This window comes from Protopterus annectens, chromosome 5.part1 (genome assembly GCF_019279795.1).
Source record: "Protopterus annectens isolate FY-2018-M chromosome 5.part1, PAN1.0, whole genome shotgun sequence".
NCBI classification, from domain to species: domain Eukaryota; kingdom Metazoa; phylum Chordata; order Ceratodontiformes; family Protopteridae; genus Protopterus; species Protopterus annectens.
The window spans coordinates 752,349,300-752,365,353 of record NC_056736.1 but is presented as its reverse complement, the minus strand read 5'-3'; the positions used below and the strand labels follow the sequence as shown (position 1 = coordinate 752,365,353).

Genomic DNA, 16,054 nt, shown 5'->3' with positions numbered 1-16,054 from the left:
GGTAGATCCCTCCTCTTCTTTCATTGTAAGCTATGTCTGGGGCAGTACAGCTTTTGAGGGTTTTTCTTCATTCAGACACTGCTGCAAGTACCTGTTCCATCTGCTTTTGATGTCCAGTGGACTGGTGAGCAGTTTGTTGCCGACATCCCTTATGAATAGCTTTGTGGCCATCTTCTTTATCTTTGCCTTGCAATCTAACACAGTTTCTTTATGTCATCTACGGAGTCACTTTCTTGAAGCTGGTAGAGTACCCCTAATGCCATGTTCTTTGCTTTTGCAACACCTCTCTTTGCCTCCATTAGCCAACCAGTATTCCTTCCTACGCTGATCTGTCTTTTCTATCTCCCACTTTTTCCTGCTCTCTTCCTTTCCTTTAATGACTTCCTGGACTTCTGCATTCCACCACCAGCTTTCCTTTTATACTTCATTTTCATACCTGACTTGGCTACATATCTGTTTTGTAGTCCTCACACATGCTGTTTTGAGGTGTTGCCATTCTTCTTCAACTTCAGACATTGCCTCCTCTACTTGAGGGGCTAAAGCCCTAATTGTTGTGCTTTCGATCCAGTCAACTTCCAGGTCTTCAGACTGGTCTCTGTTGGCATCAATGTCTTCTCTGACCACTGCTTGCAGCTGATTGTAGCTGTGAGGTCCCAACTCTGGGCCAGTAATCAAGGAGCCAGAATCCTCACTTCTGACACTGGAGAGGGATGTTCACTTGGAATACAAATGGATGCAGTCGGTATTTCCAGATGCAGACCTCTCTGCCTCACAATTTCCCTTAAGAGCACCCCAGGAACATGCGCAGTCTGGGGACTGGTTCCTCTCCATCTGCCCAGATCCCCAATAAGACTCCCCACTGGCACACCTCAGAGTTGAGCCCTTAGCTGGTGTTCCAAGCTAAGTCCTCCCACACCCTCTCTGTGAAACCAGTGCTTTGTGTCCCTGCTCCAAGTAGCTGACACACATGCTCAGAGATTTGATTTGTGCGAGCGCTCATACATAGGTTCATAGGCTCATACTAGGCTATCTGCCCTGGGGCAATTATAAGCCTAGCCAGACTCTGTATGGCTTATGCCACCCCTTGATTTGAGTAGACTGTGCCCTTTTTAAGGTTTAGTTTACTGTGCCTCTGTCTAATAGTGACACGGGAGTAATCCCTGGGACAAACCTACGATCCCCTATCCACCTATCGAGATTCTTCTTGAAGAGATTCAGTGAGGTGCTCTGCCTCACAGTGAGGTGCTCACACACACATCTGGGAAAGGCTGGCATAGATTCACCTCCTGTGCCCCCTTCTGCCCAGACCATAAGGTAGTTAACACGTCACCAGAACCCCTGCCAGCTACTTTAAAGCTCTTACAAGGGTACCCAATTATAATGAGTGGAATTAATATTAATACAAATGGTAATGCTGACCAGACAGCAAGGCTTCAGCAGTGGCCAGAGCTGTCACCAAATAAATATATGCAAATACTCTCAAAGCTAAAATATCTTCTAAAAAGGACCAGTCTTACAATAAAAAGTTTAAATAATAAAAGAACAAGAAAATACTAAATATCTATCCACAGTACACAACAGAGTTTCAGTCACAGGGAATATTATAACACCAATGGAAAGTTTCACACAGTTATAGAAAAACAGTCTTTAGCTAGTCTCACTATACATTCTTGATTGTCTAAAAGCATTACTGCTCCTACTTACTGAACTGAACAAGGCAAGATGATTTGGGTGAGTGGTCCTTTTCAGATCCAAGACAGAAAACAAAATGCTGCTGAGACTTCAGTCTCCTCTAATATTAAAACATTATCTCTGTACAGTATGACATCACATACATCTGATACGTTTTTCCCACACTATCCCCCATCACTAGAAGCTACCATGGTTTAGCACCTATGTGCTACAAAACACACAGATACAGCAATGCTTTGATGTAGTGCAGCTGCTGAAAGTCATAAAACCATAAAAACATTTCACTTTTCCTACAGGAGCTACCAACTATTCTCTAGCCCAGACATTGCGTCTCTGGTTCCAATCAAAACTGTGGGATAATATCTTTAATGGCTTAACCCATAAAGTAATTAAATTGCAAGAATATTTAGCAACATCAAGTGGATTAATATCAACCTTTTCACTTCCAGTATATGCTGTTATAATGTATACGTTTAAACAGTTACAATAATGCATGTACATCTCTTTTCCTTCCAGCAGGGCACACTGTTGATGCATATTAACATAAGCAAACCTCACACATTTTCAGCACAAGCAGCTGTAAAAATCTGTTTGATATACAAATGATATATGACTATTTACAAAACCCCAGCTAGCTGTGCTGGCATATGTTACAAATCCACTGCATTATTTCTCCTGGCATGGCGGGCAGTACCTCCTATCATCACAGTAGCAACCAGAGGTTTATGCTGTTGGCTGCCTGTTTCACTGCGGATGACTTTGCACTCACTGATTCTATCCCAGTGCCCTTTTCTTACTAGGAGAAAGTCTGCTTAAGTTGCATGTTGACCACTTTTGCATGTGATCTTATGACTGTCCCTCTTTTTGAAACGTGTGTTGAATATCATTAAGCCATTGGCTAGACACAAGCCCAGAATGACCTCTCCTTTACTGCTGTTACCCCACCCATGTTGACCCAGGCAGTCTTCATATTCTGTTCTGTCTCAATAAGTGCACTCAAGGTCATTCATTCCTGTTGTCCTGCGTTATCTAGTGGGTCCTACAACAGCTGTCTGAATGCAATCTTTTCCTCTTTGTCACAACCCTGCTGTAGGACACACTGCAGTATACAAAATCACAGCCTATCATTACACTGGAGTCTGATTGCCAGGAGTCTGTCACTAATTCGATGACATCCATCACGGTCTTCTGAAGCCACTCTCACCACAATTCCCACACCATTCCTAGACTGTCCTTCTCCTGAGTAGTAGATTTTAGTTCTCAAGAAAAGTGGCTTTGCTGCACAGCCTTGGTCTACTGGATGCATAGGATGGTCCAGCCTCCTTTCTACCATCATGTCATCCCTTTTTTAATCCTCGTCCTATTAGTGAACCTACAATTAGTATTGCAACCTGGGTCCCATGACACCAACCAGTCTCTCTCAGGAAATTGGTTAACTGCCCCTTCCACCTGATGCCTCCCGGTTTCCAGACCTTTATCTCACCAGCCACGCAGCAATCAAGCCCTATTTTACACTTACTTCACCACCTGGAACCTAGAGAGAGGAAGAATCTGAACAGAAGAGCCTTGACTTCACCACCTGGAACCTGGAGACAGGAAGAATTTGAACAGAAGAAACGTCAGTAGCTCCTAGACTCATGAAGAAGCTTGACATTGAAGACCCCAGACTAGAACACCATAAAACCATGCTTTGGGACCAACAGCATTCCACCGCACACTGCAGCAACTAGGTATAGATACTGTACCCCATGGGCCTGAATTTAACAACATTTCTATAATCTGCCATACAATTAAAATTGTTTTTCCAGGGCACCACTCCACACTGCTGTACTCTTTACACCACAGGCATAATCTGCCTATGCTCAAATAAGATCTGAGATTCTTATGTTTACTAAAAGTTTTGTATACTCTTTAGCTCACCACTTAGTGCAATTTTATTCCATGGGCACAAAAAGCCTACACAAAATACACAAAAAGTTCTCAGGTTTCAAAGTTTATTTACTTTTTCTTTTTACTTGTACACACTGAGAGCACCGTGACTTGTTGTCACTGTAAGCTGTTCCTCTGGATGCCTGTATTGTTCAAAAATGGGAATCACCTAATATAGCTTTAACTGACTACCCGTCCGGCTCATAAAAAGGTCCGCCTTCATCAGGAGGAAATTAATCATGTATACGAGTCTCTTATATGCAGGCATTGTAAACCTTTTTACCATATAAGAGAAGATTAGCCTCTCATATTGTATTTCAGAGGCTATAAGCCCCATAAAAGTGGGTGCAGCCTCTCATATTACATGTGATAGACTGGAAAAAGTTCATAATTAAGCTTTCATAAGTGGCTCCAAGGAATATGAGCCCCACTGATGCAGACAGTGCCTCTCGCATTATATGTGTTACAAAACTAATTAAGTCTGGTGACAGCCTTGCAAAAGCATACATTTTTAATGAACACAGTGTAAACCACTATTACGTGAATCTGATGAAGCTCAGGCAGAAGTGTTTTCTTAAGTATAGTTCTGTAGTTGTAGCTCATAGTCTGCTGTCTTGTTTTGTTTTGTTTGTTAAAAGTTATAAAATAAACCCTTTTAACTAAGAACGAGGTTCCACAGGCTGCTAAACTGGTAAACTCAAGAGGGACTTTCCAGAATATTCAAATAAGGGATTAACGTCTAAGCTTTTGGATTAGCTCCTTATTTATCCACCACCCACATTTTCCTCCAACCAGCTTCTCTAGACCATCCCACCATTGTCTAACGGTCTTTAAATAATGGACCTGTTGAATGTAATGTATTAGAACAAGAACACTCATCCATCTACCTGCTTAACTAAATAAACTACATGAAACTTCTACAAGGCATCTCTATTCTTCCCACAGGGAGGGTATCAGAGTGTCTCCTAGATCTGCTAGCTAAATTGATTTTATCTCAATTAATTCTTTGTACACAGTTCCTTATCTAAAATCTTGAAAAGATGTATTCTCTCTCAACTTACCACATATATTACTTCTCATAACCTCCTCTCTCCCTCATACCTTGGTTTCACACCCAATCACTGTACAACCACTGCCTTTCTAAGGATGACAGTTATAATAAATCACCATAAACATTCAGGTCTTCTAACCTCACCACTGTTTCTGGACCTATTCAATACAGTCAATCACATTCTCCTTAATAAACACTATCTATGGGCCATCCCCCTCCTCACTTACCTGATTTGTTAATTATCTCACTAAAGGATGCTGCAGTGAAATGGCAAGATAATGCCTTCTCTTTCCTATACCTGTCAGAATACCACACAACTCCATCCTGGGACCAGTACTGTAACTTATTTCTCAACAACCTAAACACTGCAGCCAAAGAGGCCACCATAGTATAATATGAAGACCCCACCCCAATACGTGCTGCTAGGACACTACCCGTAACCCCACCCCAATACGTGCTGCTAGGACACTACCCACGATCCCACCCCAACACATGCTGCTAGGACACTACCAATGACCACACCCCAATACCTGCTGCTAAGACACTGCTGATGACCCCATCCCAATATGTGCTTCTAGGACACGACTGAAGACCCCACCCTAATATGGTGCTGCTAGGACACTACCAATGACCCCACTCTAATATGTGCTGCAAGGACAATACCCCACTCTAATATGTGCTGCCATGACACTACCAATGACCCTACTCTAATACGTGCTGCCATGACGCTACCCATGACCCACCCCAGTACGTGCTGCTAGGATGCTACCCATGACCCCACCCCAGTACGTGCTGCTAGGACGCTACCCATGATCCCACCCCAGTACGTGCTGCTAGGACGCTATCCATGACCCCACTCCAATATGTGCTGCTAGGACACTACCCATGACCCCACCCCAATACTTGCTGCTAGGACGCTACCCATGACCCCACCCCAATACTTGCTGCTAGGACGCTACCAATGACCCCACCCCAGTACGTGCTGTTAGGACACTACCTATGATCCCACCCTAATATGTGCTGCTAGGACACTACCGATGACCACACCCCAATACGTGCTGCTAGGACATTGCCAATAACCCCACACCAATATGTGCTGCTAGGACACTACTGATGACCCCACCCTAATATGTGCTGCTAGGACACTATCGATGACCCCACTCTAATATGTGCTACTAGGACAATACCTCACTCTGATATGTGCTGCTAGGACAATACCTCACTCTAATATGTGCTGCTAGGACAATACCTCACTCTAATATGTGCTAATAGGACAATACCTCACTCTAATATGTGCTACTAGGACACTACCTCACTCTAATATGTGCTACTAGGACAATACCTCACTCTAATATGTGCTACTAGGACAATACCTCACTCTAATATGTGCTGCTAGGACAATACCTCACTCTAATATGTGCTGCTAGGACAATACCTCACTCTAATATGTGCTGCTAGGACAATACCTCACTCTAATATGTGCTACTAGGACAATACCTCACTCTAATATGTGCTGCTAGGACAATACCTCACTCTAATATGTGCTGCTAGGACAATACCTCACTCTAATATGTGCTACTAGGACAATACCTCACTCTAATATGTGCTACTAGGACAATACCTCACTCTAATATGTGCTAATAGGACAATACCTCACTAATATGTGCTACTAGGACAATACCTCACTCTAATATGTGCTGCTAGGACAATACCTCACTCTAATATGTGCTGCTAGGACAATACCTCACTCTAATATGTGCTACTAGGACAATACCTCACTCTAATATGTGCTACTAGGACAATACCTCACTCTAATATGTGCTACTAGGACAATACCTCACTCTAATATGTGCTGCTAGGACATTACCTCACTCTAATATGTGCTACTAGGACAATACCTCACTCTAGTACGTGCTGCAATGACACTACCCATGACCCACACCCCAGTACGTGCTGCCAGGACACTACCCATGAACCCACCCCAATACGTGCTGCTAGGACACTACCCATGACTCCACCCTAATATGTGCTGCTAGGACACTACCGATGACCCCACTCTAATATGTGCTGCTAGGATACAACCACACTCTAATACGTGTTGCCAGGACACTACCCATGCCCCAAACCCTCATCCAGAAATACTGTTCCTCCACAGAAGCTTGGCTCTACAACTCAACTCCTGAAGTGAAAAACTAAACTTCTACAGCTGAACCCTGACGCTCTCCCCAGCTCCTAAAAAGCTACTTCTAATATTCTGTCATCCAACAAGACCAATACAGAACTGGTATCCCACACCAAACTACTAGGTGTGGTTATAGATGACCAACTAAAATTGAATCTTCTCCTTCAGCAAACCATAAAGGAGACTCACCAAAAGTTAGGCTGCCTTTACAGAGTAAACCCTACCTTTCTGACTCTGCTAGACAAAACATAACCATGTCTTTTCTACTAATCACTCTGTTATATGGCTCTCTTATCCTACCCAATCTCAACACCTCTCTATCAGCCATACTAGAACAATGCCACAATACAATAGCACGTTCCCAATCAAACAATGTGGCTCACTTCACTACCTCTCGCTAAAACAAATAAACTGGCTTGAATTAAATTCCCTATTTTACTCGCAATTAATTACAACCTTCCAACTACTGCACAACCTGGGAAATTCTTCTCTCTTCACTCCACCATTCAACCTTACACTGCTAACAGACCTCTAAACTCCACTGATTAATCATCACTGTCCATAACTAAACCTAGCAACAACAATGCAGGACACTCCCCGTACCCACGGGGCACTAACACCCAGATACCATCCCGTGCCACATAAGGACACTGCAACATGGATGACTTTAAATACCAACTGAAGCACCACCTGATAAATGGTTCTGCACCTGCACTGCCCCTGGTTAAACTGGTACTAACACAGCTACATGAATTCACACCTTAACTTCTCTCAATAACTTAATGTACTGCTATCTCATCTCCTTTATCCTCCTTCCCTTCTTGGACTGCTATCTTATCTTCTTATGTCCTAGATTTTTGAAGAAGTCTTCATAGTAACTGTTCTTTTGAAAAAACTGACAATCTATGCATACTGATTACACTACATTGTATATACCATCCTGTATTAAAAAAGTAATTTATAACCCACGTAAGTCTTATTTTTAATCAAAACTGTTTGTAAATGACATAGCTGATGTTAAGGATGTCTGAATAATGGAAGTGTTGCTCATGAAAAAAACTGACTATAAATGATGAAACAGTGAAAATAATGCCCATAACGTCTGCATATTGAAGCTTTTCTCCTCAGGCCCACAACGTCTGCATACTGAAGCTTTTCTCCTCAGGCCCACAGCATCTGCATACTGAAGCTTTTCTCCTCAGGCCCACAACGTCTGCATATTGAAGCTTTTCTCCTCAGGCCCAAAATGTCTGCATATTGAAGCTTTTCTCCTCAGGCCCACAACGTCTGCATATTGAAGCTTTTCTCCACAGGCCCACAACGTCTGCATATTGAAGCTTTTCTCCACAGGCCCACAACGTCTGCATAGTGATGCTTTTCTCCACAGGCCCACAACGTCTGCATATTGAAGCTTTTCTCCTCAGGCCCACAACGTCTGCATATTGAAGCTTTTCTCCTCAGGCCCACAACGTCTGCATATTGAAGCTTTTCTCCTCAGGCCCACAATGTCTGCATATTGAAGCTTTTCTCCTCAGGCCCACAACGTCTGCATATTGAAGCTTTTCTCCTCAGGCCCATAACGTCTGTATTGAAGCTTTTCTCCTCAGGCTCATAACATCTGTATATTGAAGCTTTTCTCCTCAGGCCTATAACGTCTGTATATTGAAGCTTTTCTCCTCAGGCCCATAACATCTGTATATTGAAGTTTTTCTCCTCAGGCCCATAACGTCTGTATATTGAAGCTTTTCCCCTCAGGCCCATAACGTCTGTATATTGAAGCTTTTCTCCTCAGGCCCATAACGTCTGTATATTGAAGCTTTTTTCCTCAGGCCTCAACTGAAAAAGGGCACTGCTTAGTTTGAGTTTCCCGGCAAACAAATGCCAATAAATAAACATTGTATAATTCTTGTTCAAAAGACCATAGTTAATTACGGGTCTACCTGACATGGTCGACAGTTCATTTGGTCGACAAGCATTTTAGGTGGGGGGCTTCACCCCCCCCCCACACCCCCCCTAACTATATATATCAACTCCAGGGTCGCACAACATTGGGGAAGGGGGCAAATCTGCTTGTCAACCAAATGAACTGTCGACCAAATGAGTGTCGATCATATGAACTGTCGACCATGTCAGGTAGACCCTTAATTACATAAGATAAGGAACATAATGGAATGCTGCACAATATTAAGTGATATTAAAGTAGCAGGTAACAAGCAATAACCTGATGGGTTTTCATTAACGGCATCCCTCATTACCACACAGCCAAGTGAACTCAAGAACTTACAGAAAAAATGCCACATTGTGACTGGCGCACAAGACATACACAAACAAGGACCCAATCAGAAGAGTGCTTGATGTTGCATCTTTTGTAAATGCATACACTCCACTAGCTTTTACTAGGAACTGGGATGCGTGTAAACATATGCAACGATAAGCTTTTCTTTTTTCTTTTCTTTTAATTAAAAACATTACTCCTTTGGGAAGTTGCCCATCCTCTCCCTTGTTTTCTGGTACACTGTTGTGACCCTTATCACTTCCACTCCCACAGGACCTCACCTTTTCTATCGTCTACCCCATCACCTTGACTGCTGATGAATGTATTCATGATGTTTCAGGGACTTTCACATCCGTTTATTCATTATGTTGCGGTAGTGCACAACAGCATCACAGAGAAAAGAGCACATATATGTCCACCCAGCCTGCTTCCATACCATACTTTCTAAGCAAAGGTCACTGGGGATCAGTCCAGCCTTTGCAAGGATGATCCTAATTCCCCTTGGTTAACGCTGCCCTCCTTTACTATGCTTGGAAAAAAAATCACTGTGCCTGTCCGATGGCTAAGTTCACTTCCAAATCCAGGATGCCAGCAGTGCAGCCCGAAGTCTCTCCTCTGGTATCAGGAAAACATAAGTAATTCTCAAGAAAAGTGATGCTGACAGATCACAGTACAGTAAAAAATCCCTTGCACTGCATAAACAAGTCAAAGAAAAGGTGTCTCAGACAGAAGTGTCTCCTCTAACAAAATTCCAGTGCATTTTTGCATACAAATACATTCTTCATTTAATTGGACCATGTATGTAATGCCAATGGATTTTCTCTGTCAGTAGCAAAATCAAGTAAAAGATGCATAACAATGCCCTCCCTGAAAACTGTTTGTTCTTACCAAGGCATGCTATGTTTAGCAGTACTCAGTTCCACATAATTACTATAAACTTTATTTCATAAATACCAACTTCATTTTATTTACAAAATAGGCATAAATCACATCACACAGCAGTGCTCAAGGGGAGAGACTTACTTTTTAACTTGGCCAACCATGGAAACCTTTGCAGATTCAAGATTTCTTATCTGCCCACTTTTTACACTAAAATGAGAAAAAGATGAAATAAGTTCTTGTTAAGCACAAAACGCCTATCAACAAAGCTAAAAAAGAAAAGAAACACCCCTGAAAAAAATCAGGTTAGTACCAACTATCAATGTGCTCACGGTCATGATGCATGTCAAAATATTAAATGCAAAAGAGAAAAAAAACAGGGCAAAAATGTAATTAGCAATCATCACCCAAAAAATATAAAATATAAGACTTTAGCTATAAGATTTAAACATCACGGATTCAGCATAAAGTTAAGAGGCAATGTTAGAATAAACACTGCTGTGGAAGGTGGCAGTGAGGTGGGGTCATACAGAGCTTCTACATTGCATACCACATACTTGATGACAGGTGTACCCATCTGCAATACTGACAAGACACTGAATGCCGTACATGTGATGCATGTATTCCATCCGCTGTACTGACAGACGCTGCATACCATACATGTGATGAAAGATATTCTATCTGCAATTCTAAACAGACTGCATACTGTATATGTGATGAAGGGTAAACCACATGTAGTACTAAAAGATGCGTGTGTCAGCTACTGTAGTGAGAGATACTGCATTCCATATATTTATTTAGTTAGTTATTTACTTTAAGTTAGTAAATAGTGTGGGAAGAAATAGCCAGGGAATTGTTATGGCTAGGCTTGTATAGGCCCTAGGGCCGATAGCCTAGTACCAGCCTATGAGCCTATGAACATTTGTTTACCAGGATAGTCCGGCTGGACAGCTAGTGTCAGTTTTCAGTGGAGTCCTGGGGAGAAATCTCCAAACTGTTACAGAATAAAGAGCAATTCATAGTAACAATTAAGGTTACAAAGTTTAAATGATAGCAACAGTTAGGAAACATATTATAGAAAGGTTAACAAGTTAACAATACAGAACTGATGTACAAATATGTGATTGTAGCACTTTCGTAGAGTAAGCGTAGGTACAATATATTTACAGGACATTTTCACAGTAAGAACATGTATACAATATTTACAACATATACAGTGAGCACAAGTGGAACACGGTATCCGTAATCACAAGAAGCATCAGGAAATAACATCCTACAGTAGGGTGGGGCTTCAAGGAGGTCCACTGCAGTTACATAAATGGTTGGTGTAAAGATGTGATTTAAGGAGGTTTTTGAAAGTGGATGTACAATTTTGTAATCTAAGGTCAGGAGGCAGGGTATTCCATGTTTTTGCAACTTCATGAGGGAAGAAAGATTCCCCAGAGCTGTTTTTACATGGGAGAATTTTGATCAAAGCGTTGTTACTGGATCATAGTTGTCTATTTGAATTGTAGAAGTTTAGAAGGCCAGACAGGGCAGGGGTTTCTCAGGATAGTATAGAATTTGGTGTGCTTGGTTGAGTTGGTGGTATCGTAATAAAGTGGGAAATTCTAGCCAGTGTAGTGTATGTAGGGACTGGTGTGGTGGGAGCGTAATTTGGCACTGGGTGCAAACCTGGCAATTTTGTTGTAGCATGTGGAAAGTTTGTTCAGGTCAGTTTTATTTAGGTTTGTTAGCACTTGGCAAGCATAAAGTAATGTTGATAAGAGATGGGTTCTGGCTATGGCAATTCTAGACTTGAAATTAGGTACCTATTGCTGCGATAGAGGGTCCCTAGCTTTTTGTGGACTTTGGAGACAGGGATATATATTTGTTGTATTTTAGTTGCCGGTCGATTGAGTCCTAGCAATTTGGCCTCTGGGACTGGGGTGATGATGGTCTTGTTGGCTGAGAATATGGAGAAGGTGAGATCATTAGTCTTTGTTGGGTGGAACAGCATAAGTTGTTTTCTCTTTGGGTTTAATATCAATTGGGATTTATTTAGCCAGTTTTCTATCTCTGTGAAGGATTCTTGGGCTTTTTGTTGCAGAAGTTGGACGTCAGATGTGGAGCAGATAAGGGTTGTGTCATCAGCCTATTGGACTATTTCAGCTTTTGTGGTTGCTAAATAAAGTTTGTTTGTAAAGTGTGACAGGGAGTGGGGGGGTTGATTAAGTCATTTGACAGACTGATGGCGGTCGTTTACGTAACTATTAAACCAAAGCAGGGTGGGGCTGTTGATGTTGAGTTCTGAGAGGCAGGTTAAGAGTTTATTGTAGGAAACTGTATCAAATGCTTTGAATAAATCTAGTAAGGTGGCAGAGCCTAGCTTGCCTTGGTTCCTGTACGGGTTTGTGGTGTTGGTGAAGTTAAATAGGGCAGTGGTGGTGGTGCTATGGGATGGGTGGAAGCCGTGTTGAGTTTTGGATAGTTGGCTGTTGGGCAGAAGGTGGGTGAGGAGTTGCTGATGAATGCATCTTTCTAGAATCTTTGATAGGGGTGACAGGATCGCAATGGGTTGGTAGTTAGAGAGTTCAGTAGAGGGGCCACCCTTGTGAAGGGGAATGATGAATGAGGTTTTCCACAGGGATGGAGTGGGTGTGTTCAGTAATGGATCTATTTATTAGTAATGAAATGGGGTAAGCTATGGCCCTGGATGCAAGTTGGAGATATTCGGCGGGAAGACAGTCTGCAACGAGGGTGGTTGGTTTGAGTTTTGCAAAGAGTTTTTGGATGGTTGATACTGGTACTGACTCGAGAAGGGGAGAGTGGGTTTTTTGGGGATTTAGGGGGTTGTAGGAGGTTGGTGGGATTTGTATCATTTATCAGTTCATGTACAGAGGAGATAAAATAGTTGTTGAAACTGAAAGCTATGTCTAAGTTTGTACCTTCTATATTTGGTGGGGGTGTAGTGATTTTTTCGGGCTGGAGGATGTTGTTCACTGCAGCCCAGAATTTTTGTGGGGTGTTACTGTGTTTCCTTTGTAAGGAAATGTAGTGATTTACTTGTCAATCTTAATTTGTGTTTTTGCCTTATTTCTAAGTTCGAAAAAGGCTTGCCTAGTTGTGGGTGTTTTGTGTTGACACCAGGTTTTCCAAGCTTCATCCTGGTCTTTCAGTAAGGCCCTTGTGGTGTTCTGTAGCCATGCGGCAGGGTTACTATGTATCCTAATTGTTGTAAGTGGGGCGACATGGTTGAGGATGTTTAGAAATGTGGAGTTGAAGTATTCCACTGCTTTGTCTAGAGGGAGGGTTTTGATGGGAGACCAGTTACAGGATTCTAAGGCTTCTGAGAAGTGATCTGTAGAGAGGTTTTTGTGGGAATGGGTTTGTGGCAGGGAGGGGGAGTTAATGGATTTAAGTTTGTGTCTAAGGATAAAAGTGGGATTGTGGTCATAGAGGGTTGGGCAGCATTCCACATTGATGGGCAGTGTTGGGCTGGCAAATGAGAATCCAGTCTAATATGGATTCTCTTTTTGTGGACTTAACAGTACATATGGGTGATTGAAGGAGTTGCGTGAAATTACATAGGTTAGTACGGTTGGTGGGTGTATGTGAATGGATAGAGTCCCAGTCTATGTTGACATCGACTAGTACTATAGTTTCTTGGGGAAGGGAGTGGGAAGCCCAGTGAAGTATTGACTCTAGGGTGTTTAGGTGGTCTCCTGGGGCTATATACACCCCAAGTAAGTTTAGATGCGTGTACTGGTTTAAGAGGAATTTAGCAAATATAGTTTCTGCATTTTTGAAGGCTGGGAATTCTTTTTGTAGGAGCTGGAGTTTTAGGTTAGTTTTGTAAAGTAGGGCAATACCTCCACCTCTTTTGTGAACTCTGTCCACCCTTTGAATGTTATATCCAGGTTGGTTATGGAGTTGTCCTTAAAATGAGATTTAAGCCACGTCTCTGTAATGGGTATTATGTTGAGGTTATATACAGGGCTAGTGGAATGCAGCTCTTCTGTTTTGTTCATAAGACTGTGAATGTTCAGGATGAGCATCAGTAAGTCAGTGGGTTTATGTTTGAATGGTAGGTGGGAGTTGCATTTGTTGTTGGAGATTGTTGTTGGGCTGGGGTCGGGGTGAATATCACCACCTAGTAGTAACTGGGCTCCTATGCTGGTAATAGTTTTAAGATACAACATCATTAAGGAGTGGATTCTGAGGCTTGGTTGTTTTTTGGATTGTGAGACATAATAAATTGGTGAGGTAATTTGAAACGTATTGGCTGGAGATGTGGCTACATGTTTAAAGGGGTTAGTAGTGGTAAGGGGTAGGGTGGGGAATTTTAAGATAATTGCGTTCAATGATAGTGAGAACAGGTAATAATGGAAGCTGTGGAGAGGCATACGAATAAGGAAGTAGTAGCAGGGGAGTGAGGGGTATAAGACATAATGGCAGTGGTTTTAGTTTTAAGATTGGAGGTTTGTGTCATTGAGGAGGGTGTGGATAGATCAGAAATGCGAGTAGTAGCAAATTAGGGGAGCAGTAGGAGGTGCTAAGGATGAGAGGGGTTAGGGGAGGAGGGAGTAATTGCCTAGTGATATGGGGTGTGGTCTGGAGTCTTATCTTAGGGTGTGGGGGTAATATGTGCATGACTGTGATTGGATGGTGGGTGTAGCTGAGAGGTCATGTGATATGGGGTAGGGATAAATCTGTGAGTAGTAGGGGCTGTTGGGAAATTGGGGCAGGGTAGGGGAGCGGAGTGAGCTCGAGCATTAGCGAGGGCAAACAGAGCGGGGTTGCACCAAGGAGTGCAGGTAAATCACTGCAAAAAACAAACAATCAGTATGTTGTGCAATAGGCTGTGTGAATAATTATGGAGTAACACCAGAGGTGCATTTATAACGGTTATCAGTACAAGCCTGCCTGTAACGTAAACTTGAGTAGGGAGGCAGTTCTTTTAGGTACTATCTAAAAAAGAGGCGATGAAAGGTGTTCTTTCCTGCAGTACTGAGAGATGCTGCATACCACATACATGATGAAAGATATTCCAGTTGCAGTACTGAGACGCACATGATGCAAAGAACTTGTCAATCAGTGTATGTTCAGTGCAGCGGTGCAGCTTAGAATGAAATGAATGGAAGTATTTCAGTGCTGGCCATTTCAACTGTGCAGCAAGTGCTACACACATATGCAAGGTGCTTCTGCAATGCCAGCGGGGAGGCTGCCACAACAAAGCCACATTATGCACATTACAGCTCAGTGCTGCTGCATTCAGCTTACATTCCAACAGTGCTGGTACTGCCTGCACAGAAGGGGGTGCGGGGAAGAAACAAGGGTGTAGAAAAGAAAAATCTGTGCATATTGCATATGAATTACATGGCTAGTACTATGACACATGGGGCTTGTTGAATGAGGTATGCACACAGTGCTGCACAGAAAGGGTACATACACCTGTGAGGGGAATACTGCAGCACCCTTTGTCCCCTACACATATTCACAGTACTGTACAAGAAAGGAAAATATAGCTGTGAGGGAGATTACACTGTACTACAGGGAGCAACATTCAGCACACTGAAAGTACCCTACGTACAGCACCTGCTATCACCAAAATGTGTGTATACCAGGGAGGGAGAGTGGGGGAAAAAAGGAAAATGTTTATTTATTAATATATTTTATTTGTTTATTGGGAAAGTCAGAATTGGAACAAGCCAATTTTCAGCAGAGGCCCAGAGAGAAACATTCCAGATGCATATCTTTGTAACGTGGGAGGAAACTGATGCACCCGGAGGAAAAACAAACGAATGCAGGGAGGACATGCAGACTCCACACAGAAGGCACCCCAACTGAGAATCGAACCAGAGAACTTCTTGCTGTGAGGCAGCAATGCAAACTGCTGCACCACTGTGCAGTCTGTTTACTTACCCATTTATAAATGCAAGTGTACTATAAAAGACAGCTCAAATGAAAGAACTGTATGCAGTGCAGACCATGACCCTATAATATTGCACAGGACTGGCCAGTGCAACAAGAAATATCTGAAGTGCATTTGCCTCATTATCAGTTC

General features: G+C 42.5%; 1 protein-coding gene across 1 annotated transcript in view; it reads right to left on the bottom strand.

Moving 5' to 3' along the window:
- PPME1 (protein phosphatase methylesterase 1) overlaps positions 1-16,054 on the bottom strand; it is a 973,601-nt gene that overhangs the window by 432,547 nt on the left and 525,000 nt on the right. The window contains exon 8 of the mRNA XM_044073394.1: positions 10,153-10,218. Within this exon, the coding sequence (XP_043929329.1) occupies positions 10,153-10,218 (66 nt within the window). The remainder of the gene's footprint in view (positions 1-10,152; positions 10,219-16,054) is intronic.